This window comes from Diabrotica virgifera, chromosome 7 (genome assembly GCF_917563875.1).
Source record: "Diabrotica virgifera virgifera chromosome 7, PGI_DIABVI_V3a".
Lineage (NCBI taxonomy): Eukaryota > Metazoa > Arthropoda > Insecta > Coleoptera > Chrysomelidae > Diabrotica > Diabrotica virgifera.
Genome location: NC_065449.1, coordinates 45,432,021 through 45,459,817, shown reverse-complemented (window position 1 = coordinate 45,459,817; position 27,797 = coordinate 45,432,021). Strand labels below are relative to the sequence as shown.

Sequence of the window (27,797 nt, the reverse complement as noted above, 5' to 3'; positions counted from 1 at the left end):
AGTGGAACGCTGCGTGGTCGACAAAGGGGTGGGGCAGGGGTGAATATAAAAAAATGTAAGGGGTTTTTTGCGACGTTCGTGATTGAGATAGTGCACCAAAATTTGGAAATAAGTAGACCATGACATAACTAAGTAATATCCCCAGAGGCGGAAACCAGAGTGGCGGACGAGGGTAGTTATAAGGGGCAAAAATCGCGGTTTTTATTATTCTTTTTTGTGGCGCTCATGATGGAGATAGTGCACCAAAATTTGGGAGTAAGTAGGTTATGATGTAACTAAGTAAAATCTTCAGGGGCGGAACGCTGCTTGGGGTACAAAGGGGTGGTAGGCAGGGGTGAGTATAAAAATATATGGGGGTTTTTTTGCCGTTCGTGATCGAGATAGTGCACCAAAATTTGGGAATAAGTAGATCATGACATTACTAAGTAAAATCTCCAGGGGCGGAACGCTGCGTGGGGGACAAATGTTGTGCCGGGTCACAAAAAAATAATACACACTGCGACTTTGACCCCTTAAAACTACCCTCATCCCCAACTCTGGTTTCCGGCTCTGGGGATTTTACTTAGCTAAGTCATGGTCTACTTATTCCCAAATTTTGGTGCACTATCTCAATCTAGCATGTCGCAAAAAACCCCTTATATTTTTTATATTCACACCTACCCCCACCCCTTTATCGGCCACGCAGCGTTCCACCCCTGGAGGTTGTACTTAGTTACCTCATGACCTACTTATTCATAAATTTTGGTGCACTATCTCGATCATGAGCATCACAAAGAAAATAATAAAAACGGCAATTTTGACCCCTTATAACTACCCTCATGCCCAACTCTGGTTTCCGGCTCTGAGGATTTTACTTAGTTATGTCATGGTCTACTTATTTCCAAATTTTGGTGCCCTCTGTCAATCACGAACGTCGCAAAAAAACCCCTTATATTTTGTGTATTCTAATTACAATCTCCAGGGGTGGAACGCTGCGTGGCCGATAAAGGGGTGGGGGTAGGTGTGAATATAAAAAATATAAGGGGTTTTTTGCGACATGCTAGATTGAGATAGTGCACCAAAATTTGGGAATAAGCAGACCATGACTTAGCTAAGTAAAATCCCCAGAGCCGGAAACCAGAGTTGGGGATGAGGGTAGTTTTAAGGGGTCAAAGTCGCAGTGTGTATTATTTTTTTGTGACCCGGCACAACATTTGTCCCCCACGCAGCGTTCCGCCCCTGGAGATTTTACTTAGTAATGTCATGATCTACTTATTCCCAAATTTTGGTGCACTATCTCCATCCATGGTAAAAGAATAATAAAAACCGCGACTTTTACCCCTTATAACTACCCTCGTCCGCCACTCTGGTTTTCGCCTCTGGAGATATTACTTAGTTCTGTCATGGTCTACTTATTTCCAAATTTTGGTGCACTATCTCAATCACGAACGGCGCAAAAAACCCCTTACATTTTTTTATATTCACCCCTGCCCCACCCCTTTGTCGACCACGCAGCGTTCCACTCCTGGAGATTTTACTTAGTTACGTCATGACCTACTTATTCCCAAATTTTGGTGAGCTATCTCGATCATGAGCGTCACAAAAAAAATAATAAAAAACGGAACTTTGACCCCTTATAACTACCTTCCTTCCCCACTCTGGTTTCTAGCTCTGGGGATTTAAATTATTTATGTCACGGTCTACTTATACCCAAATTTTGGTGCACTATCTCAATCACGAACGTCGCAGAAAACCCGTTATATTTTTTATATTCACCCCTATCCCCACCCCTTTGTCGGCCACGCAGCGTTGAGCCCCTTGAGATTTTACTTAGGTACGTTATGACCTACTTATTCCCAAATTTTGGTGCACTATCTCGATCATGAGCGTCATAAAATAAATAATAAAATCCGCGATTTTGACCCCTTATAACTACCCTCGGCCCCAACTCTGGTTTCCGGCCGTTGGTGAAAGTCATGTACACAACTAATTCAACATATCCCCGTATAGTTTTTCCATATTACTTATCACGCACAAAATCCGCTTCTATCTCTCCGACTATCTCTATACAGTAGAACCCCACTAATCCGAATGTTCAGCAAATTCGAACCAACAGAAAGTTGAGAAAAATTAAAAAATTCAAGATGAAAACTTAAAAACATGTTTATTATACAGAGTAAAGCCAGAAAATTAAAAAATGTAGTATTAATAGCACTTTGACATTTAAAATTTCTTAAAAATTAATCTTCTTGAAGTACCCTTTCCCAATCTGAGGTTGGGAGACGGCTAGTGTTGGAAAATTCTCGAGAATGAAAAATCGGAGAATATTCTCGATATGGAGAATTTTCTGAGAATGAACCCCATGACGCACTTAAGAATATTGTTGAAGATGAAAAATAGAGTTTTAAAAATCATGATCTTATATACAAAATTATGAGACAAAACAACAGTGTTCTTTGTATATAAAAAAATACAAAAACAACAGGAAACACAAAATTTCTTTGATAAAAAAATGAAATTTTCTTCTTAACAGCAAATAATCGATGTGGTATGATAAAAGATGAGACCTCAGATTCAGAATCTATTTCTATCATTAGCTCATCCTAGTCATCTACAATCTGCATTTTAATGTACTGATGAGTTGTGGGATTCTGTTTTTCACGAGTGGCCAGCTCAGTCATTGATTGGTCTACGTCTAACAATTTTAAATTGTGAGCAATAAAAGTTACCTTACAAGCCCATTCAGCAGTGAGCCGGTTTCTTTTAGAGGAGTGGATAAAAAACCATAAGTACTGAAACTTCTTTCAGTTGCACTGGATGAAGACATGCTTAATATATCAATTACTGTTTTAGTTAATTTTGTTCCGAAACATGTACCTTTTCACCATATGATTAAGTCTAGTTTTTCAATTGATTTTACAACGTATGGTTTTCTAAAAAATCCCTCAGACTGATAAAGTGCCAAATCTGGCATTATTTCAGTCGACTCATCACCATATTTTAAATTTGCTAAATTATCTACAAACTCAGTTTCCTCAATTTGTTCTTGTTTGCTTAAATGAACACTATTCTAAATATTTGCACGTTAATATTGCACTAAAACAATAAATATTGACACTGTAAACACCCTTGCTAGTGGTTCATGGGATTGGCAAAAACATACCTACATATTTTTTAAATTATAATAATTTGACCCGTATCTAGTTTTTATTTTTGTTTTGGTTTTTGAGAATATAGATAATTTTTGCTGAGAATATTCTCGAGAGAATTTTCTGGCCGAGAATATTCTCGAGAATATTCTCGTTCTCGAAAATATTCTCTTCTAACATCACTAGAGACAGCAATCACTATCTTTACTCTCTACCACCGCTCTGAAGAGTTTTATAGAACTGCATTTAAATCAGTCCCTTAAAATCTTCAGCCATGACACTCTCTTCCTATAGCCCTTCTTCCTCTTATCTTTCTCTTATATTATCAGTCTTTACCCATGAATACATACTTTATATATAGTGCTTATAAAGGTTAATCATAAACTTACGTCGGTTCTCTTGTAGTCACCTTGAGTCCCAAAATATTGTCCACACTCTTGCGAAAATGTTTGCAGTCCTAAGGGCCTAAGGCGCATTCTTAACAACAACGACAACAGAAGCTATGAATTATTAATTAGGCTAACTTTCGGATAATCCGAACTTTTTGGAATCCCAACAGGCTCTCCCCCAATTAGTTCGGATTTGTGGGGTTATACTGTATGATGATTAAATTTTTGTTGCCTATAATAATATTACAAAGAGATGTGAAACCTTCACATAAAAAGGTATCTTAACTTAATATGCTTTTTCTAACATAGTGGTTGTTTAATCGGACACAGTATTACATTATTCATATTTCATAAAAAAGAATGAAATAGTGGATGATTCAGTTTTTATTTTTTTAACTATTTTAAAATAGTGTAATCAAAGATCAAATATTTATAATTTGTGCATTTTCATGACGTTAGCAGGATATTACACTTATACACACCCTTTCAATTTAACAATTTTTTGTCTTTTATCTAAACTTTGCTATCTGACATTGTTCTTATCAAACAGCACTGTTTAATAAATGTTGTGATGTAACCATTCAGGGTCATATTTATAACAACCATGTGTTGTGTGATAATGTAACCATAGATTTAATGGGTTGATAAATAACTTCTTCAGGATTTCCTTCATATTCTAGGACAGTGGCAGATCTTCGTGGGAGAAATAGGAGAAATTACCCCTGTCCCCATAAAGGTCCAAAATTAAAGAAAAAAACTGTTGAAACTTAAAAATATACTAGCTGTCATGTTATTATTTATGTCTCTTATATCTATAGTTGGGTTTTTTTATGTCTTTTGGTTGGTGTTTTAAAGGAAGTCATCTTGGAATAAGTAAACATATAAAAACATCCTGGATTGCTGGATAAACAATAGCACACAAGAACTTGTGAGAAGATGGTTTGACTGCTCGCCTGCAGAAATTTTTCGTGCAGCAGTTTCCACAGCTGCAATTGCCATTTGAATCATCAATTTTCGAAAGGAGACAGCGCAATAAGAAGAAGGTTCTGGATCTTGAAATTAAAGGCAAAATTGAACAAGCAAGAGTCTCATTCATACAAATGAAAGGACTACTATGCGACCCACATATCAATATAGGACTTGCATCACGTTGCTCCATACATTTTACTTTATTTTGCAGTCATGTATAGCATAATATAAACTCGCAATTAAACCAAGATGAGGAGATAAAGGTCAAAATAGAAATAACAGTAGAACCCCGTAAATCCGAACCCCGCGAATCTGAACTTTCGGCAAATCCAAACCAACAGAAAGTGAAAAAAATTTAAAAATTCAAGATAAAAACTTAAAAACATGTTTATTATACAGAGTAAAGCCAGAAAATTGGACAATGTAAGATTACTAGGACTTTCGACATTTAAAATTTCTTAAAAATAAATATTATATTCTTTTTCTCATGATCATCTTTCAGTGCGTCACAGTTTTTCGATTTCTCTCTAACGCATTAAATTGTATGTGACAGAAAAAAAGGCACGTCTGTGAATACTTTGGTAATTATTCTAGTTCGGTGACTATTCTAGTTGTCGATAGATGGCGCCATAATCAAAAAAGAATTATTTATTAAATAAAATAATAATATTATCAATATAATCTGTACAATTTATAAGACTATACAAATGAAAGAAAATACCATTTTATAAATGCAATAGACACAATTGATTTGGTTTTATTCCAAATTGAAAATAAAATTTGACAACTGTCAGATTTAACTAAAATGTCACGTTAGAATAAATGTCATAAATGTGTATTATCACGGACTTACCTTTTTTTCTATAATTTGTGACGCACTGAAAAATGTTCATGAAAAGGAGAATACTTTAAATATATAGGTTTATAAAGTGTTTATAAAGGTTAAACACAAACTTACTTTGGTTCTCTCGTAGTCAACTTGAGTCCAAAAATATTGTCCACACTCTTGCGAGAACGTTTGGCTACTCAAAATCACAATGAAAGCTTTGAACTACTAGTTAAGGCTAACTTTTGGATAATCCGAACTTTTCGGAATCCGAACAGGCTGTCCCCCCAATTAGTTCGGATTTGCGGGGTTCTACTGTAGCTCAAAAAGGATTTATAAAATACAAGTCAATGTTTACAAATAAGAAATCGAGTATGGCTATAAGATTGAGATTCGACAAATGTTATATTTGGTCTCAACTACTAGATGGGGTAGAAGCTTACTAGTCGCAACTACTGGACTCTGAAAGCCCAATCCATAAAAAAATTGGAGGCATTCGAAATGTGGCTATATAAGAGTATTCTGAAAAATCCTTGGACTGTAAAAGCCTCAAGACTGAAGAAGTTTTAAGACGAATTGGATGTGACAGAAAGCTTATGAACACAATTAAAAGAAAAACATTGTATCTGGGCCACATACTTCGAAACAATAAATATTCCCTGCTACATTTCATCATGCAAGGTAGAGAAGAAGGAATAAATGGATTGGGAAGAAACAAGAAGTCTTGGCTGAGGAATATCAGAGATATACTGCTATCATGATGTACTGCAAAACATCTAAAAGTTATACAGTCTTCGAATTTGAAATAAAAAAATAAACAAAGCATCTTCTTATTAGTATTATCAAGGGAGATTATTGTATAAAAGACAGAAGCTCTGAATGAAAATTCATAAAAAAAAAGGAGCAAATAGGTACTTCCCCATGAAGTTAATGATAGAAGAATCCATATGAAGTAGTGAATATACAGTGCGAGTCAAAAGTCCGTACCCCCCCTCGTATCTTTTGAACGGTTATACCTATAATATTGAAATTTGGAGAGAGGAAATAAACGGACGTAAGCTTCTTAACTAGTCATGACAGGTGACGTAATAGCGACAGATGACGTTACAGAGCCACTGTGACCGATAACGTTACAGAACCACTGTGACCGATAACGTTACAGAGCCACTGTGACCGATAATTTTAAATGGGATCGTATGTCAAGTGATACCTCATTTAAAAGATATTCAAAATACCTATTCAGTCATACTAATTTTTTGGGTTTAAGTTGATTTTGATTTTGGTGAATAAATTAAATAAATATAATATTGTAGTTTCGCATTTAATTGAGAAAAATTCAAATGTCCGCCTATGTTTTTTTTTTTGTCAAAAAAGTTGACGTTTTTCAATTCTCTAGTAGTTTTTACGTCAACGTCAATCTTTTTGCCAAGTAATCATAGGCGGAATTTTAAATTATTATTAATTAAATGCGAAACTACAATTTTACATTTATATAATTTATTCATCAAAATTAGTTTAAACTCAAACAAAATTAGTATGACTGAATAGGTATTTTCAATACCTTTCAAACGAGGTGTCACTTGCCATAAGGTCCCATTTAAAATTATCTGTCACAGTGGCACTGTAAAGTCATCTGTCACTATTACGTCAGCTGACATGACTAGTTAAGAAGCTTACGTCCGTTTATTTCCTTCTTCCAAATTTCACTATTATAGGTATAACTGTTCAAAAGATATGAGGGGAGTACAGACTTTTGACTAGCACTGTATGTAAAAAAAGATAGTGTTGTTTGGCTATGTATGTTCACGGGTTTACATTGTCAGAAGACTATTAAATATTTTTTAAAACATTAAGAAATTTTAATTTTAGGTAAATTATTTAAATGAAGAACATAAATTTTCACCAGAACAATGTTTGGCCATGTTGTTAACGAAATTAAAAGATAGTGCTATGTATGTTCACGGGTTTACATTGTCAGAAGACTATTAAATATTTTTTAAAACATTAAGAAATTTTAATTTTAGGTAAATTATTTAAATGAAGAACATAAATTTTCACCAGAACAATGTTTGGCCATGTTGTTAACAAAATTAAAAGATAGTGCTATGACAGCTCTACAAACTCCCATAAATGATTGTGTTATATCAGTTCCTTCTTACTTTACAAACAATGAGAGGAAGGCACTATTAGATTCTGCAGCCATAGCAGGTAAGCATATTTCCATGTATTGATCAGCTTTGTTTTCATCCATTTTACAACATTAAAATGTGAGAACCTTAAATTATCCATGTCTGTCCATCCGTCAACATAACCCATCCATTATTAGAATAAATAGAATGGCTTGAGGTGTCCAATGAGATATAATCACTCAAAGATAGTATTAAAGGTGAGAACTTTGACCTCTGACTTCCTGTTCCAGAGTTGCAACCGACAATACTGTTTTAAAGTCATAGTTGTACAAGCAATATACAGGGTGTCCCCGAAAATAGTGCGTTCCTTAAAGATATAGGTAGAAGGCACCATGTAGAGCAAAAAAGTCTATTAACATTTTTTTCTAAATTCAATCGTTTGGCCAAAAAGCCAAAATACATTTTGGTATGCAAATTGAAATCTTGACAACTATGTATACAAAAATCTAAAAATAAACAATCACAATTCAAAATTAGTTGGGGCATGGGCCTTTAATATTTACATTAAACCCCTTCTTCCTCCTCAACAAACAAACAAATTCTTGTTTTGTTTGATTTTCAAACATGGGGTGTTATAATTATTTTACAGGTGTACCTGTCTGACCTACATTTTTTGGTGTCAATAACCATGTCACAAACAGTTTTTGTACAGTGATGCCAAGTTATTTAATGTAATGAAAATAAAAGGTCGCTCCTTTGGAGAACAATGTAATTTTTTTTTAAACGGTTAACTTTAGAAAAAAATGTTATAGGACTTTTCTATTCTACATTGTGTATTACAGTGGAACCTCGATTATCCATCAGGGCACGGGACCAAGGGTATGACGGATAATCGAAAAGACAGTTAACAGAACATTAACAAAACTTAATTGATCAAACGACTAAGTGACACAATCAATGTTCGAATTTGAATCATATTTAATTATGGTGACACACAGATATTGACTGTAATAATTATTGTGCTGTGCATTTTTATTTTCGGCTTGTGATTCTAAAAATAGAACTCTAAAAGCATGGTATCATTTATCACCTATTTAAATTGAAATTTAATCCAGAGCCCTGAATAAGAACAAAAATTATTTACATAAAAAAATGCGGTGGTGGCGTAACTGCACGTGTACATTTCAACGAATTTCGTTTGGCTTATCGCAATGCTCAAACAAAATGAATTGATGACTGAATTTTTTACTTATGTAGTCAATATATGATATGGACCATTGACATATACAGGACAGGATATATCTTATATGTCATTGGTATGGACCCTGACTGTTAACAGAGGTGACGGTTAATAGAGAGACGGATAATCGAGGTTCCACTGTATATCCATACCTTAAAGGAACGCACTATTTTCGGGGACACCCTGTATTATTCGATGCGCCCTAGCAAGACGAGAACAAATATATACTTCCAGAAATAGGCGCATATTGAAAAGTAGAACTTGGATATTTATTTCCAGTTTTGATGTCAGTTCTGGTTAAAAAGTAATGACTGGAAATTTGGCGAAATGACTCAAAATTAATGAAATTCTAGGACTTATGAAATCTAATAAATGCTTGTTTTTTTTTAAATTTATTTTCCTGTAATATAGTTAATTTTATTTGTATACCACTTATTTGGCCTAATTATTTTTCATAAGTGATAAAGTGTCTAAACTATGTATTGTTTTGAGTGTGTTAATCAATAATTAGCCTTCTTCCTGTCAGAATGATGCATAAACTATTAACTTATCAAAAGAATAATGACAAGGCTATTAACTAGAAGATCTATTGCCTAATTATGAGTTTAGTTTTTTTTAATTCATTAAGCATTAATTAAAATGAAAAAAAAAACATCGATGACAAACAATTATATAAATGAATGAATGGAATAGTATTTTAAGAGTGTGTAAAATACACTGCGGTGCAAAAAAATCGATCCACTAAAAATTTGGTCGTTTTTGATGTTTTGAATTTCCTAAACCTGTTGTCCGATTTAAGTGATTTTTTACCATGTTATAGCCTTATCCATTGACAATATCGATGTAATAATATTGTTACTAGACAGGTAAACTGTCATTGTATACTGGGTGTACGAATCAAACTGTGTTTGTTTCTCAAAGTTCGCATCACCCTGTGGACTATTCTAGCATTTATAAAATACTGAAATTAAAACCCAACTATAGCCTCAGGTTTTCTTAACATTTTGTCTTTCAATTCATTTACTTATGTTGAATAAAAAAAAGTTAGGTACTTTAACAACTGGCCATGTTCGTCATCAGTACAGGGTGTTTCTAAATAAGTGCGACAAACTTTAAGGGGCAATTTTACATGAGAAGAGAATGATAGTTTGCTTTATAATCATATGTCCGCAAACGCTCTGTTTCTGAGATACGGGATGTTCAATTTTTCTTTTACAAACTGACGATTTATTTATTGCTTTAAAACCCGTTGAGATATGCAGATCCAATTCGGTGGGTTTTAAAACGTAGTTATTGTATATTTTTTGACATACAATTAAGAATTTTATATTCACCATTGGCGTGCGTACAGGTAATATTATCAGTCATAATACCTGTTTGCACGCCACTGGTGAATATTAAATTCTTAATTGTATGTCAAAAAATGTGCAATAACTACGTCTTAAAACCCACCAAATTTGATTTGCACATTTCAACTGGTTTTAAAGCAATAAGTAAATCATCAGTTTGTAAAAAAAAATTGAACATCCCGTATCTCGGAAACGAAGCTTTGCGGACATATGATTATAAAGCAAATTGTCGTTATTTTCTCATGTACAATAACCCCTTAAAGTTTTGCGCAAATGTTTTAGAAACACCCTGTACTGATGACGAACATGGCCAGTTGTTAGAGAACCTAACTTTTTTATTATCCAACATAAGCGAATGAATCGAAAGACAAAATGTTAAGAAAACCTGAGGCTATAGTTGGTTTTAATTTCAGTATTTTATAAATGCCAGCATAGTCCACAGGGTGATGCGAACTTTGAGAAAAAAACACAGTTTGATTCGTACACCCCGTATATTGTCCTTTTCATGATCATTTTTCAGTGCGTAACAAATGATAGGAAAAAGGGTAAGTCCGTGATAATACACATTTATGACATTTATTCTAACATGACATTTTAGTTAAATCTGACAGTTGTCACATTTTATTTTCAATTTGGAATAAAAACAAATCAAATGTGTTTCTTGCATTTATAAAATGGTATTTTCTTTGATTTGTATAGTCTTATAAATTATACAGATTATATTTGTAATATTATTATCTAATTAAAAAAAATTATTTTTTTATTATGGCGCCATCTATCGACAACTAGAATAACTAGAAGAAATGTTATAAAAATGTCACCGACGAAATGTAATCACCGACGTGCCTTTTTTCTGTCACATATAATTTAATTCGTTAGAAAGAAATCGAAAAACTGTGACGCACTGAAAGATGATCATGAGAAATACTGTACAATGATACTTTGACTGTCTAGCAACAATATTATTACAGAGATATTGTCAATGAATAAGGCTATAACGTGGTAAAAAATCACTTAAATCGGACAACAGGTTTAGGAAATTCGAAACATCAAAAATGACCAAATTTTTAGTGGATTGATTTTTTTGCACCGCAGTGTATTTAATTCCTAGCTGAGCGAACCACAAGTTACAAAGCCATCTTCGGATGGTTTTGTAAGTCATGGTCAAGATTTTTAAAAAGTATCACTACTAAAGCAGGATGCAGGATCCCATTAAAAAATTTTGAAAGTTATCAAAAAAACATGTAAAAGACAGCACATTAAGTGACTCCACAAAAAATATTTAATTTTTTTTTTTTGTTTATACGTAACCATCTGGATGGAGTTGAGGTGACATATCCTGAGGTTGACAGTACCTTAACGAAAAAATTTTAATTTATGGTTTTGTGTTCATTCACCAATGTTTCACCATTAGTAGTTGAACCCTTTAAATTTTGACTGTAGTTCTGAAGATGGTGTTGTAAGCCAAACATGCTGACGATGCTGAGCTAGGAATTAAATATTTTACACATTTTTAAAATACTTTTCTTTTCCATTCATCCATTTGTCATAAGTGTGTACAAAACATATCAGCTTTTTACAATTATATTTCATTATACTCATAATGACAAAAGCAGAAGCAGAATACATCAATCACTAAATTGGGTAAAAAAGTATATGAACACAATTTGACAGGAAACACAATATTTACACAAGAAGATATGGCAATGAAGTACAAGAAATTCAGAAAATAATTCAAAGGAAATTGTTTAACCGTGAAGTAATGAGATTATTTTACTAGTAATCCGTTAGTTAGAGGGTTGAGTATACACTTAGTCCCCTTGGTATCTTAAGGTTTTTTTATGAGGTATCAGGTTTTTTTTGCATATAAACTGATGCAGCAAAGAAGAACCCGAGAAAAACAACAAAAATATAAAGACCTTAGAAGAGAAGTGCATTCATAGAAGAAAAAAGCGAATCTATGAAAATAGAATACTGGAACAACTTGAGACATTAAAACAGGAAAATCAAACAAGAAAATTCTAAAAACTCTGAATAATGCAGGAAAGGAATTCAAACCAAGGCTAAGACTATGTAAGGATAAGGAGGGGCACATACTCAATACAAAAGAAGAAATATTGAAAAGGTGGGTGGAACACTATAAAGAACCACTTACTATCGAAGTAGAAGATCCAAATCAACCACCCCCAGGAGCAAGCAACAATACACCATTAGAGCTTCAATCAATTCAAGAAGTATGGGATGTAATAAAACACCTAAAAAATAATACATCTCCAGGAATTGATGGTATACCTGCGGAACTTATTAAATATGGAGGTGCTACTCTGGCTAATTAAATAATATAAAATAATACTGAGAGCCTGGAATGAGGAACAAATCCCGGAAGGGTGGTGTATTGGAATCGTTTGCCCACTACACAAAAAGGGTGATCAGTTGGAATGTAGAAACTATAGGGGAATAATCCTCCTTAATACAGCTTACAAAATATTTTCAAGTATCTTATATAGTCGCCTAAGTGCACATTCAGAGGAGCTTCTTGGAGAATATCAAAGTGGTTTTAGGCCTGGTCGATCAACAACAGACCAGATCTTTGTGCAAAGGCAAATACTGGAAAAAACTAATGAATTCAATATCGACACATGACACATACCATCTTTTCATAGATTTTAAATTGGCCTATGATAGTGTTCTAAGAAATAAATTGTATGAAGCCACGGATGAATTCCGCATCCCTGATAAACTAATAAGATTGGTTAAGGCTACAATGCGTAAAGTTGTTTGCAAAGTCGAAATACAGGGTGAGCAATCACAGGCGTTTGAAACACATGTTGGGCTGCGACAGGGAGATGCGCTGGCGTGTCTCCTCTTCAACATAGCTCTGGAAAAGGCGGTCAGAGATGCCCGAATAGACAACAAAGGAAATATTTTTAATAAATCATCCCAAATTTTGACATATGCAGATGACGTGGACCTAGTTGCCCGCACAACACGCAAGCTAGAAGAAATCTATACCACCTTCTCAAATGCCTCAAGAAATATGGGCCTGCAAGTAAACGAGGAGAAAACTAAGATGATGCCATCACATCCAACAATAGAGCCAGAAACATCGGTCACCAATTCACAGTTGACAACTCTACCTTTGAAGTAGTGGACAAATTCACATACTTAGGCTCCCTGATCACCAAGGAGAATGTCATGACGGAAGAAATCAAGCGAAGGATAATCCTAGCAAACAAATGCTATTTTGGACTGAGTAGACATATGAGAAGCAGAAACTTAAGCCAAAAAACAAAAATAACCATATACAAAACCCTTATACAACTCTGGACCTCAGAGGTAAACTACACTATGTCATTTCGAGCAACTGTGTTTAGCGTGTGTTTGCAACAAAGTTTAGAGCACTAGGATGTTCATAAAAATCTGATATATCCCATAATCAGTTGAAAGACAATATGACTATATTTTAATGATAATATATAATCCATTTGTATAATCCAACTAATAAAATAAGTGGATTAAAGAAGTTTATTCAAAAAAGACACCATGTCGACATAGTGTAGTTTACCTCCGAGGTCCAGAACTAGTGTTGACATATGGATCAGAGGCATGGGCCATCTCATGGAAAACCTTCTGCTTATATTTGAACGAAGGATCCTGAGAGGAATATTCGGTGGTATCTGTGAAAATGGTGTTTGGAGGAGGAGGTACAACTACGAGGTTTACCACAGATATAAACAAAAATTTGGTGGTAAAGACGTAGTATCTCTTATAAGAATAGGTGACTAAGATGAGCAGGACATCTAGCACGATCACAGCAGAACAACCCTCCTAGAAGAATCCTTATGTCACAACCTGTGGGAAGTAGAAATAGGGGTAGGCCAAAACTCAGATGGAAGGATGGTGTAGATGAGGATGGGAGAAAAATAGGCGCAGCAAACTGGCAACAGTTGGCAATGGATAGGACTGACTGGCGTAATAGACTTGGGAAGGTCAAGGCTCTTTCATACGGCTGTAGCACCATTGATGATGATGATCAGGTTTTTCTTTAGCTACCAGCCTGAAAACCCATCAGATAATTTGTTATTATCAATTTAATTGATTAAATGATTGTATCTGCTAACTATTAGAGATTATTAATTTTACCAAGATGAAAATTGTTTCTTCTGAAAAAATAACGAAATGGATTTTGGTAGTCAAGGCTCTTTCATACGGCTGTAGCACCATTGATGATGATGATCAGGTTTTTCTTTAGCTACCAGCCTGAAAACCCATCAGATAATTTGTTATTATCAATTTAATTGATTAAATGATTGTATCTGCTAACTATTAGAGATATTTAATTTTACCAAGATGAAAATTGTTTCTTCCGAAAAAATGAACAAAATGGATTTTGGTAAACTTTGATCCGATTGTTAGAACCGGTGTAAAACCAATTGCAAAATAGGCATTCGATGGGGCCGGGGAAATTTTCTGACGTGTTTTCAGCCTGAGCCTGGTACCCTCGAAAAATCTAATCTATACACCAAAAAAACATTTAAAAACTTTAAGGTACCGAGGGGACAAAGTGCATACTCAACCCTCCTGGTTCCTGGACTATGAGCAATGTTGTACAAAATTAAACTTTTTTATGTAAAAATGTATAAACATTTTCAATTTCTTTGCAACACGAAAATGCAGCAGCTGCATAATACTCTCGTTAAATCGAGAGTGCAGGAAGAGTCTATACCGGTTTCGGAGGTCTTTTCCCCCTCATCAGTAGTCCCATATCCTCTTCTCTCCTATATCCACGTATCATACTTTGGGCCTTTCCGAATTGCAAAGGAAGAAATGTCACCGATGAACTAGAGCCATCTACCGAAAAACAAAGTAAGTTATCAATCGAAGCAGCACAGAAAACGACAATAAATATCGTCTCGATACCACCAGATTGACAACAGGTGGAATACTTTCTTTGGTTACACCTCCTGAGATTTTCAAAATTTATAAATCTGTGATTATAATGTTGTTGTGAAGCTATTTCCTTGTGGCATTTTTATGATTAATTGTTTAGATGGGAAATAAGCGGTAATTAAATTGAAAAAATTATAAACTATTATGTGATTATAAATCTAATATTTATTGTCGTTTTCTGTGCTACTTCGATTGATAACTTACTTTTTTATTCATGTAAATTTATTTGAAAGATTCATATAATTTTTGGTTTTAGGTCTTAATACTCTAAGGTTATTTAATGAAACAACAGCTACGGCCTTGTCATATGGCATTTACAAGCAGGATTTACCAGCTGTTGAAGAAAAGCCTCGTAACATTATTTTTGTCGATTGTGGCCATTCATCCTTACAAGTATCTGCAGTTGCATTTAATAAGGGCAAATTGAAGATGCTTACCACTGCTGCAGATCCCAATTTAGGTGGTAGGGACTTTGATCTCATCATTGCTGAGCATTTTTGCAAACAATTCCAAACCAAATACAACATGGATGCAAAATCTAATCCAAGGTACAGTATATTCTCATTTATCATTTTAAATAATAGTATAAAATAAAATAATGGATATTTTAAACTGAATTGTGTTCGGTACATTCCATGTCAAATCACTCAGGCAAAAACTTTTGGATCTCAGATTTTTCTGAAACTTGGTGTGTAGTTTCTGTGGGACGTAAAAATAAGATATTTAAGGTCAAAAAATCTTCTTCTTTTTTTTCTCAAAATGTTATTTTATGCGATTTTACAGTGATTTGGTGTTTATTTAAACAAATTTGCATTTTCTATCGTAAAGTATCAATGGAAAAATTAATATTTTAATAGAAGGGACTTAAAAATGTCATTATATGGCATTATAACAAGTTATTTTGATTCAAAACAAGTTTTTGATCAAATTTTATAATATAGAAAACGTTAAAATGCCGTTTTTTACATTTTGCTCCATTCCAAAAATACATCATAATCGATTTGGCTGAAAATTTGCCCACAGATAGCCAAAATATAGGACTTTAAGTGGTTAGAAGGATTTGAATTATATTACAATACCAAAGAAGTTACATGCAATAATATCAGACTCAAAAATATATTAGTCCAGTCGGATAGCATTTGACCTTGCATGCCGAGCTGCCCAAAATTTTATATTTCTAATCTTTAGGGGGGCCAATAATAGCCTAAATTTAATATCGCGAATGAATTCGTCCGTTACGTTAGCCGCCATCTTGATTTTAAAGGAGAACCGTTTTTGCTCAATATCTCCGCCATTTTTAGCTTTTTGACAAAAATGGTAGGAACTGAAATTGTTCCAAATAAGTCGTATTTACAATTATTACAATTTATTTTTAACAATTTTTGTCGTGAGGTCGATATTTTCCGAGTTAATTATTGTACTTACAGTAGACGCCTATATTTTTGACTATGATATTGCATGTAACTTTTTTGGTATTGTAATATAATTCAAATCCTTCTAACCACTTAAAGTCCTATGTTTTGGCTATCTGTGGGCAAATTTTCAGCCAAATCGATTAAGATGTATTTTGGGAATGGAGGAAATTGTAAAAAACGGTATTTTGACGTTTTCTACACTATATAATTTGATCAAAAACTTGTTTTGAATCAAAATAACTTGTTATAATGCCATATAACGACATTTTTGAGTCCCTTCTATTAAAATATTATTTTTTCCATTGATACTTTACGATACAAAATGCAAATTTGTTTAAATAAATACCAAATCACTGCAAAAAGAAGAAAACAATTTGACCTTAAATGTTTTATTTCTACATCCCGCAGATGCTATATACCAATTTTCAGACAAATCTGAGATCCAAAACAAAAGTTTTTTTGATCCAAAAGTGATTTTAAATGGAATCACCCGTTCTCTATTATTTAGTAACAAATTACAGAGTGTTGTATTTAAATAATCATAATATCTCTACAAAATATTGCAGAACAATCCCAATACATCATTAAAGTAATTTTCATAATTCAGATAAAACCAGGCAATAAAAAATTAACATCTAAAGGTATTTCCACAAAGTTTATGGAATAATCCATAATAATTAATTTCAAGAATACTAATTAAACACATGCAATTTTACACACTCACTTGATAAAAACTGTTTTACATTGTTAATAACTTTTTTATTTCTGACCCAATTTTGATATCTGTATTGATAAGTAAAAAGGTCTTAAGTCAAAAAATATCGCTTTTGACTAAGTTTTTAGTATGCTAAAAAAATCTATAAAAAGTAATAGAAATAACTGATTTTCATCTCTATTTTATAGGGCTTTTCATCGATTGTCACTTGTTTCGAGCTTCGTCATGTGTCACATAATATTAATATAGCTACGTCATACGTCTTTGCTTTGTATCATTGGTATATACCAATAACGTATGACGTAGATATATTAATATTATGTGACACATGACAGAAGCTCGAAACAAATGACTGTGAATGAAAAGCCCTATTATGTACTTCAAACAATATGTGGAAATTCAATCGCTTTTTTAACGTACTAAAAACTTAGTCTAAAGTCGATAATTTTTGACCTAAGATCTTTTTACTTATTAGTACAGATATGATTTTGGATAAGTCGAAGGAAAATCATTCCATATTATTACATGATTCAGAATTCTGAAACAAATTTTATGTAGACATATACATGGTAAAACAAGATATAAAAACGACATCTAAGAAAATGTAATGCTTCATTTAAGAATCATAACTTTGAAGTGAATTGAGATCAATTTAGGATACAAAGATGCCTGGACATCAGTCAAGATACACAGGCGTGTTTTATTGACTATAATAGAGCATTCGATAAAGTATGACATGAACAATTAATTTATGTCCTGAGGTCAATGAAGACACCTCAGGATCACATATTTTTACTATAAGTAGCGAGTAAAAGTATTTGTTAACAAAGAGCTTTTAGAGTATATTGAAATTAGATGTGGGGTGAGACAGGGATGCATATTGTCTCCAATTCCTTTTAATGCTTACCTGGAAGAGTGTGTGTGTTTTGTGTTTTATTGGCACTGGTTTTCACAACCAACTGGCCAGTCAATTTCATAATTGTTTTTTAGACTATAACTTATCACTAACAGGGGAGTAATTGTAGTGTGTGTGTTGAGTAAATGTCTTGTTACTTTGCAAAGTCGACGTCATTGTCTTTGCAAAGAGACGCTAATTGTATCCGAACGTCTGCGGTCCCTCCGGTGAATACCGATCCCACAAGGACAGAAACTATTTTCATTTATTAATTTATAATAAACGAAAAATTTCTTACCCTGGTGAGATTCGAACTCACGACCTTTTCGGATTTTTCGATCCAAGAGTATATACCTGGAAGAGATCCTCAAAAAAAGCTCTTGAGGGTGAAACAGCTGGAATAAAGAAAAATGGAGTTTCCAAAATATTGAAGATCTTCAGAGACTTCGGTGATCAGAATAACGTAATAAGGAAAAGAATACATTCTAACAATGAATGCCAAGAAAACAAAATTTATGAGAATATCAAAAACTCAGAGAAATAATGAGAATCTTCTAATAAACAGAACCAATGTCGAACAAGTGCATAAATATACATATCTTGCAACAGCTCCACAAATGATTACTTTCAAGAAATCAAAATCAGAATAGAAAAGGCAAATTTCAACAAAATGAAGTGTTTTTCACAGAAGATTGAAAGTTGGAGCTAAGAGTTAGATTGGCGAGGTAATATGTTTTCTCGATTTTGTTGTATGGCATGGAAGCTTGGACCTTGAATGCGACATCAATGACAAAACCGGAATCATTTTAGTTGTGGGTGTATAGAAGAATTCTGAAAATATCATGGATAGAACATGTCACAGACAAAGATGTTCCTAGAACGATGAATAAAGAAATGGAAATCTTGATTACAATCAAAACCAGAAAATTTGAGTATCTCTGACAAATCCTTACACGTGGAGAAAGATACCTCTATATATGCTCCCAACTGATTATGCAGGGAAAGAGAAGAGATGTAGAATATCAACAGACAACTGGTAACGGACAATTCGTAACAGCGACAGTTCGTAACGGCGACAATTCGTTACGCCGACAGTTCGTAACTATACAAATTCGTAACGGACAATTCGTAACGTTCAAATTGAATTAATCTGTTTATTTTTGTTAACGTGGAAACTAAATGAAATTACAGTTATAAATGAAATTATGTTTATCAATTTAACGAATCAATATCAGGATAAACATTTTTAAGGCATTTCATATTTAGTGTTCCAGAATATAATAAAAGTATTTAAACCAAGTATTAAAGTATTCAAAGCCATACCTCGTATCAACTATAATCGTTGATTGAATACCCCAATGCTATAACCAATCACAACGTTTATTATAATAACAGATAATTATATAATCTTTTCTTTACAAACTACTAGAAAATTGTAGTAAAAATTGTAGAAAATTGAAAATTGCAAATTTAAGGAACAATAAGAACTTTTAAAAATATTGTTAAAAGTTTGTATGTATTTGAATATTTGTTTGTTTTTAAAGACTTAAGATATTTTGAAACACGAATCATAAAATGTGTTTAATCATGTTTATCCCGGTACTGACTCGTTAAATTGATAAACATAATTTCAATTATAACTGTAATAACAGTTAGTTTCCACGTTAACAAAAATAAACAGAATAATTCAATTTGGACGTTACGAATTTGTATAGTTACGAACTGTCGCTGTTACGAATTGTCCGTTACCAGTTGTCCGGTTACGAACTGTCGCGTTACGAGATGGCTGGTCACGAGAATATCATGTCTGCGCAATCCGAGAGAATGTCACGAATGTACATCAAATGAACTTTTCAGAGTAGTTGTCTGTCTGAATAGCTATGATGATTGCCGACTTTCGTCGAGGAAATGGCACTTGAAGAAGAGGAAGAGATATCAATTAATGAAAAAACAATGTTGAGAGAATGAAAAAAAGAATGTGTGTGTACTTTGTACGCACGTAAGAAGTTATACTTCTATTATATGATTTAATTAAACGAAATTAATATACTTTTTATTTAAATATTAAACTAATTTATACTTACTACTTCTCAAACATTTTTATTAAAACAGTGCCAGAAATTAAAATAATAAAAGAATAAAACACACACAAACACATTAAAAATTCCACAAATGATTTCTGAACATTAATTGTCAGAAAATTTTTTAACTAAATACGTATTTTCTGAAAATAAAATTATATAATAAATATACTTACAATCATAAAATGTATAAAAAAAATAAAAGTTTTTATTGGGATTCGAACCAGCTATCAGCGCGGTTGGTATATTGGGGTTCATTCGCCTTAAACGCTTCGCCACGGAGGCAATGTGTCATTATGTGCGAAGATCGACTAACTAAACGGATTAAGCTTTTGACATTTTTGAATTAAATTAAATTATTTTGATTTTGAATTGAAATGATTTAGAATTGAAAAAATACAACAAAACATAGAGTAAGAAAACAATATATTAGGTGAACATTGATAGAAATTTTGATGGTAATCAAATTATGTAAATAAAAGTATTACATACTATGTATTTTGGTAGGTTCAAATAGGTAGGTACCTATGATACATTTACAATTATTACGTACCTGTTGCTTTTAAAAACTATTTAAATGTCACTACAATTATAAACTTTTTTGTTTCTGTCCTCACAACAGTAAAACTAATATATTATACATTTGTTTACCTTCATATTGAACAAGTATTTATTATTGACAGATCATTTTAACACCCAATCAGAGCCCGTATAACGACTAATAACATACTGTCGATGTGCGCATGCGCGCAGATCAATATAAATTCACCCTCAATCTCAATCGCGTCTAAAGAAGTATAACTTCAACAAGGTTTCATATAGGATAGTTTTTTTAAATCTGACCTTACTTAGAAATTTGATTGATATCTAAGAAGATTTTGCTTTTACTTTTCTAAAAAATTATCAAAAAATTGTCGACCTTTCACAGCAGTCGTTTTTATGCAGCTAATGTTTGATTGACTTTCAGAGCACTACAATCTTTATTTCTGTTCAATACATTCATCTTCTGGGAAATTTTTACAATGTTTGTAATATATCGATCATATTCACTCTTATTTATTTATTTCAGAGCTTTTCTAAGATTGCTAACGGAGGTAGAAAAGTTGAAGAAGCAGATGTCTGCAAATTCTACAACCTTACCACTCAACATAGAATGTTTCATGAACGATAAAGATGTGTCCAGTGACATGAAGAGAGCAGATATGGAAACTTTATGTGCTCATCTGTTTGAAAGAGTTGAAGTAAGCTTAAAGCAATGTCTCAAACAATCAGGTAAATATTTATCCATTATTTATTAGAGTATAGTAAAAGCTGTTAGTATACAGTGTATACACTTATATAGTATACAGTGTGTAAAAGCCAAATGGAATAAATTCATTATTTCATGAATGAGGGATTTTGGAAATAAGAAACAGGTCGATTTTTATTTTTAAAAATTATAATTTTTTTTGTATATACATTTATCATACCTACTAGAGACATCATCAATCTGGGCGTGATGACGTAATCAATGATTTTCTTAAATGAGAATAGGGGTCGTGTGCTAGCTCTTTCGAAAGCTTATTCAGTTCTCTATTCAGTAATATAAACACTAACATCATTATTTATACAGGGTGTTAAAAAAGAATTTTTTTTAAATAAAATAATTTTTTTTAAATACATTTTACTACTGTCGGAAAACAAAAAAAAAATGTTTATTTGACAAATAAACATTGCTTTTCGCTTAAATTCAATGTTCAAGCTGCCACACACCTGCCTGTTGGCAGTTTTAACATTTAATTCAAGTTTTATTTTTAAAATGTTTAATTTGTAAAAGTTAATGTAAGTAAAAGCAATGTTTATTTGTGAAATAAACATTTTTTTCTGTTTTCTGACAGCAGTAAAATGTATTTTGAATAATTAAATAAATTACATACATTCTTCTTTTTGTGTCAATTAATTTAATAAAAAACAAGCTGAAAATGCGAGCATTATCATAATGAAAACTTTGTTTATTTACGTATTTAAATTCATAATATGGAAAATTTCTATTATGAAAAGTTGTTTAGTTTTAAATGCTATGTTTTAATATGCAATTATATCCTAATTTAAATATTGTGAACTATAAAGGTACTCTACTCTCGAACGAAATTCATGTTTTTTGACATACCTCGAATAAAATTGATAAAATTTGATATGATGATTGCATCTTAGATTTTAGACAATGCAGATCTTTTTATGAAGAATAAATTTTCTTCGTAAAATTAATAATAAAAGAGTTATGAATGAAAATGGTATTGGTATAGTATTTTTACTACAAAAACGTTATTACGTAGGTCAAAATTTTTGACGTAAGAGAACTGTCAAAACATTAGAATGTGACTTTTCATTATTGCCGTGTTTATAATAAATATAGCAATAATGAAAAGTCACATTCTAATGTTTTGACAGTTCTCTTACGTCAAAAATTTTGACCTACGTAATAACGTTTTTGTAGTAAAAATACTATATCCGTAATTTGAGAAAAATTTTCAAATATTTTTTTTATCTTTAGAAGGATGCACAAGTACCTAATATAATATATATTAGTATTAGAGCATAGTTTTTAACTCCAAACAACTTTTTATAATAACACTTTTCAATATTGTAAAAAATAAAGATACTTTAATCTTGATTGAACTTCATATTTTTTGACATACCTCGTATAATATAAATAAATACAAAATAAACAGTTTTCCTTGAAAATAGTGAACTGTAATTTAACATTACATTAACATAAATAAATAAAAAAAATTATCTGACATTTCAATTTTATGTTGACATGTAGTTGCGTCAAACGAAAACAAAGTAGAGTTGACGTTTCTATGTCGGAAGAAAATGACAATTTAAAGGAGGCTTGTGACGTCACAATGACGACTTTGAGGTCGGATATCTCGAAGATGGTTAAAGATAGCGAAATGCCGAAGACAAAACTACATAGGAATCCATCGCTAGGTGGCCTCTAGATATTTCAGGAGCGGCAACGCAATAACACACACACTTTTGCGAATTTATAAACAAAAAGTTTTCGTTGAAAAATTTTTTAAGGCAAGTGTATAAATAATTGTTAATTTTTATATTACTGAATAGAAAATTGAATAACCTTTCAAATGAGCTAGCGCACGACCCCTATTCTCATTTAAAAAAATCATGGATTACGTCATAACGCCCAGATGGATGACGTCACTAATATGATATAAATGACAAAATATCGATTTAAAAATAAAAATCAACGTGTTTCATGATTTATTTCCATAATCGCCCATTCACGAAATAATGAATTAATTCCACTGGGCTTTTACACACTGTATACAGGGTGTAACGAAAATACAGGTAATAAATTTAATCACATATTCTGGTACCAAAAATAGTTTGATTGAACCTAACTTCCTTAGTACAAATGTGCATATAAAAAAAGTTACAACCCTTTGAAATTACAAAATGAAAATCGATTTTTTCCAATATATCGAAAACTATTAAAGTTTTTTTATTGAAAATGGACATATGGCATTCTTATGACAGTAGCATCTTAAGAAAAAATTATAGTGAAATTTGGGCACCCTATAAAAATTTTATGGGGGTTTAGTTCCTTTAAACCCCCCCAAACTTTTGTGTACCCCCAAATTAAATTATTATTGTAGTACCATTACTTAAACACAATATTTTTAAAACTTTTTTGGCTCTTAGTACTTTTTCGAAAAGTCAGTCTTTATCGAGATATTTTGAATATTTGTCAAATCCACCACATATTTGTATATGGTTAAGTACGATTATGGAGACTTGGTAATAATATGAAAATTTATGTATGATTTACATTTTTAGCTATATTTTGAACCGTATTAAAAAAGAAGCCATATCTCGATAAAAGTAGCCTTCTCGAAAAAATACAAAGAGGCAAAAAAGTTTTAAAAACGTTTTTTTTTTAACTAATGTATCGCAGTAATAGTTTAATTGGAAAGTACACAAACATTTGGGGGGTTTAAAGGAACAAATCCCCCATAAAATTTTTATGTAAACATATTAAAAAAGAAGCCGCAACTCGATAAAAACTGCCTTATCTAAAAAATACTAGGAGCCAAAAAAGTTTTAAAAATATTGAATTTAACTAATGATACCACAATAATAATTTAATTGGAACGTACAGAAAAGTTTGGGGGGGGGGTGTTTAAGGGAACAAAACCCCCATAAAATTTTTATGGGGAGCACAAATTTCACTATAATTTTTTTTTAACATGCTCCTGCCATAAGAATGCCACATATCCATTTTCAATAAAAAATCTGTAATAGTTTTCGATATATTCGAAAAAATCGATTTTCATTTTGTAATTTTAAAGGGCTATAACTTTTTTTATATGCATATTTGTACTAAGGTAAGTTAGGTTCATTCGAACTATTTTTGGTCCCAGAATATGTGATTTAATTTATGACCTGTATTTTTGTTACACCCTGTATAAACCCACACGACAAATTTATTGATTCTGAAACTATTTTCGTGTATCATATCTGTATTATGTTCTGTACTCTACTTAATTGGAATAAACCTCAATTTTCATTAAAAAATCGTTATTTGACATTTAAATTTCCACTGCAGATGAAAACTCAAATTTTTTTAATTGGTATTCCGAGTTTTTCAATCAAAATTGTGGTTTATTCGCATTAAATCTAGCACATACTTTAAGTTTATAAAACTTTTGTGTGGATAATATTTCTAATGTGCAGCGGGTAGTTCAGGGACCAGCGGTAATCGACGTAGCTTTGACTTGCTAAAATTCCACTAGACACCACAAGATTAAAAAATACCTAATTTTAGTTTTTATGAAAATGTAGCTAGCACCTTCTCTTTGTTGTAGGATTGTCATTGGATGACATTTACGCTGTAGAAATAGTGGGCGGATCTAGCAGAGTACCTGCTATTAAACAATTAATAGAGAAAGTATTCCACAAAGTACCAAGTACTACATTAAATCAAGATGAAGCTGTGAGCCGTGGTTGTGCTCTACAGTGTGCGATGCTATCTCCTGCTATAAGAGTTCGGGATTTTAGCGTTACAGATGTACAGGTAAGTGTGAAACAGGAAAGTTCGTATTTACACTCGCGTGTAATAAAATCGATCCACTTAAAAATTTGGTCATTTTGATGTCTCGAATATCCTAAACCTGTTGTCCGATTTAAGTGATTTTTTTACCATGTTATAGCCCTATTCATTAGCAATATCGCTGTAATAATATTGTTGCTAGACAGGTAAACTGTCATTTTATACCGGGTGTACGAATCAAACTGTGTTTTTTTCTTAAAGTTCGCATCACCCTGTGGACTATTCTAGCATCTATAAAATACTGAAATTAACACCCAACTGTAGCCTCAGGTTTTCTTAACATTCTGTTTTTAGATTCATTCGCTTATGTTGGATAATAAAAAAGTTAGGTACTTTAACAACTAGACATGTTCTTCATCAATACACGGTGTTTCTAAATAAGTGCGACCAACTTTAAGGGGTAATTATGCATGAAAAAATAATATCATTTGCATCATCAACGTATGTCCACAAATGTTTCGTTTCCGAGATACGGGATGTTCAATTTGTTTTTACAAACTGACGATTTATTTATTGCTTTAAAACCAGTTGAGATATGCAAATCAAATTTAGTGGGTTTTAAAACATAGTTATTGCCCATTTTTTCACACACAACTAAGAATTTTATATTCACCATTGGCGTGCATACAGGTAATATGGTCGGTCATAATACCCGTTTGCGCGCCAATGGTGAATATTAAATTCTTAATTGTATGTCAAACGATGTGCAATAACTACGTCTTAAAACCCACCAAATTTGACTTGCATATCTCAACTGGTTTGAAAGCAAAAAATTAATTGTCAGTTTGTAAACAAAAATTGAATATCCCGTATCTCGGAAACGAAGCGTTTGCGGACATATGATTATAAAGCAAACTGTCATTATTTTGTCATGTAAAATTACCCCTTAAAGTTTGTCACACTTATTTAGAAACACCCTGTACTGATGACGAACATGGCCAGTTGTTAAAGTACCCAACTTTTTTATTATCCAAAATAAGCGAATGAATCTAAAAACAGAATGTTAAAAAAATCTGAGGCTATAGTTGGGATTTAATTTCAGTACTTATTTTGTAAATGCTAGAATAATCCACAGGGTGATGCGAACTTTGAGAAAAAACACAGTTTGATTCGTACACGCGGTATACAACGACAGTTTACCTGTCTAGCAACAACATTATTACAGCGATATTGCTAATGAGTAGGGCTATAACATGGTTAAAAAAAGAATGTGTGTGTACTTTGTACGCACGTAAGAAGTTATACTTCTACTACATATTATGTGATTTTTAAGACAATACTAAAAATTTAAAAAATAAAAGAATAAAACGCACACAAACACATTGAAAAATGCCACAAAGAAAAAGTGATTTCTGAACGATAATAATTGTTGGCAAAAATTTTAAATACGCATTTTCTGAAAAAAAAAATTGTATAACAAATATACTTACAATCATAAAATGCATAAAAAAATAAAAACTGGCATCGGGAATCGAACCCGTGAATTTCGTGGCGCTTTGATTCAAGAAAATATAAAAATATAACAAAACAGTAAGAAAACAATATATTAGATGAAGATTGGTAGAACTTTTGTTGGTAATCAAATTAAGTATGTAAATCATAATTTAAAAATAAAAATCGGACCTAATTTGGGTTTTCTCTCTAAAATCCCCATTCTTGAGAAAATAAATGTACAGTAGAGCGTCGATTATCCGAACGTCTATCAACCGAACGACCGCTTATTCGAACTATCGACTCCCGCGTCCCGCACTCGAATACCGAGCAAGCGTTAGTAATTGTCGCTTAAAATATCTTCAATTTTCTTCAATATTGTATCCAAAAATAATTATGTTGTTGCAAAGACTGCACTTTTTTGTTTAGTTGCTAGTTGTCATCATCAAGATATAAATAAATATGTAGGTATATAAATATGGCTTTTATTCACTTGTGGATAAATAAGTATGACTATAAATATGTATCAATATATTGTAGTTCGATTATCCGAACAAATCGGTTTTCCGAACACCTATGTCCCCCAATTAGTTCGGATAATCGACGCTCTACTGTATTTCAACCTAATCCAAATGTATAATTACAATATGATTATAATAAAAACTACTTACCAAATTAGAATGAGTTTTCCTTCTCCAAAATAGTCCAAAAGTCCAAAAATATAGGTATATGAAAACTATTTAAAAAGGCAGTATAACTATTAATTAACTTTTGTTTGTTGTTTCTTTTCACACAAATTTTAAAACGCAACAACCATAAATAATCTAACTACAGCTGTGCCACAGCCGCCATATTGAATAATTTTTGACATGTCATTTGAACATCCAATCAGAACAAAGTTATAATGCGCATGCGCCGGGATCATAGGATTTAACATATAAAAATTCACCCTCATATCGCCGGTAAAGAAGTATAACTTCAAAAATCACTAAAATCGGAAAACAGGTTTAGGAAATTCGAGACGTCAAAATGACCAAATTTTTAAGTGGATCGATTTTTTTGCACGTGAGTGTATTTTATGGTTTTTAGCATGATGTTTTCTCAGTAAACATACGAGGTAAAGTAATTAAATAAAGAATATAGTTGTTCTGAAGCTATTTTCTTGTG

At 32.3% G+C, this 27,797-nt stretch overlaps 1 protein-coding gene across 2 annotated transcripts in view; it reads left to right on the top strand.

Moving 5' to 3' along the window:
* LOC114329216 (heat shock 70 kDa protein 4) overlaps positions 1–27,797 on the top strand; it is a 78,762-nt gene that overhangs the window by 14,903 nt on the left and 36,062 nt on the right. For both annotated transcript variants that reach the window (XM_028278252.2, XM_028278253.2), the window contains exons 3-6: positions 7,337–7,520; positions 15,237–15,528; positions 21,156–21,358; positions 24,955–25,163. In XM_028278252.2, the coding sequence (XP_028134053.2) occupies positions 7,337–7,520; positions 15,237–15,528; positions 21,156–21,358; positions 24,955–25,163 (888 nt within the window). The remainder of the gene's footprint in view (positions 1–7,336; positions 7,521–15,236; positions 15,529–21,155; positions 21,359–24,954; positions 25,164–27,797) is intronic.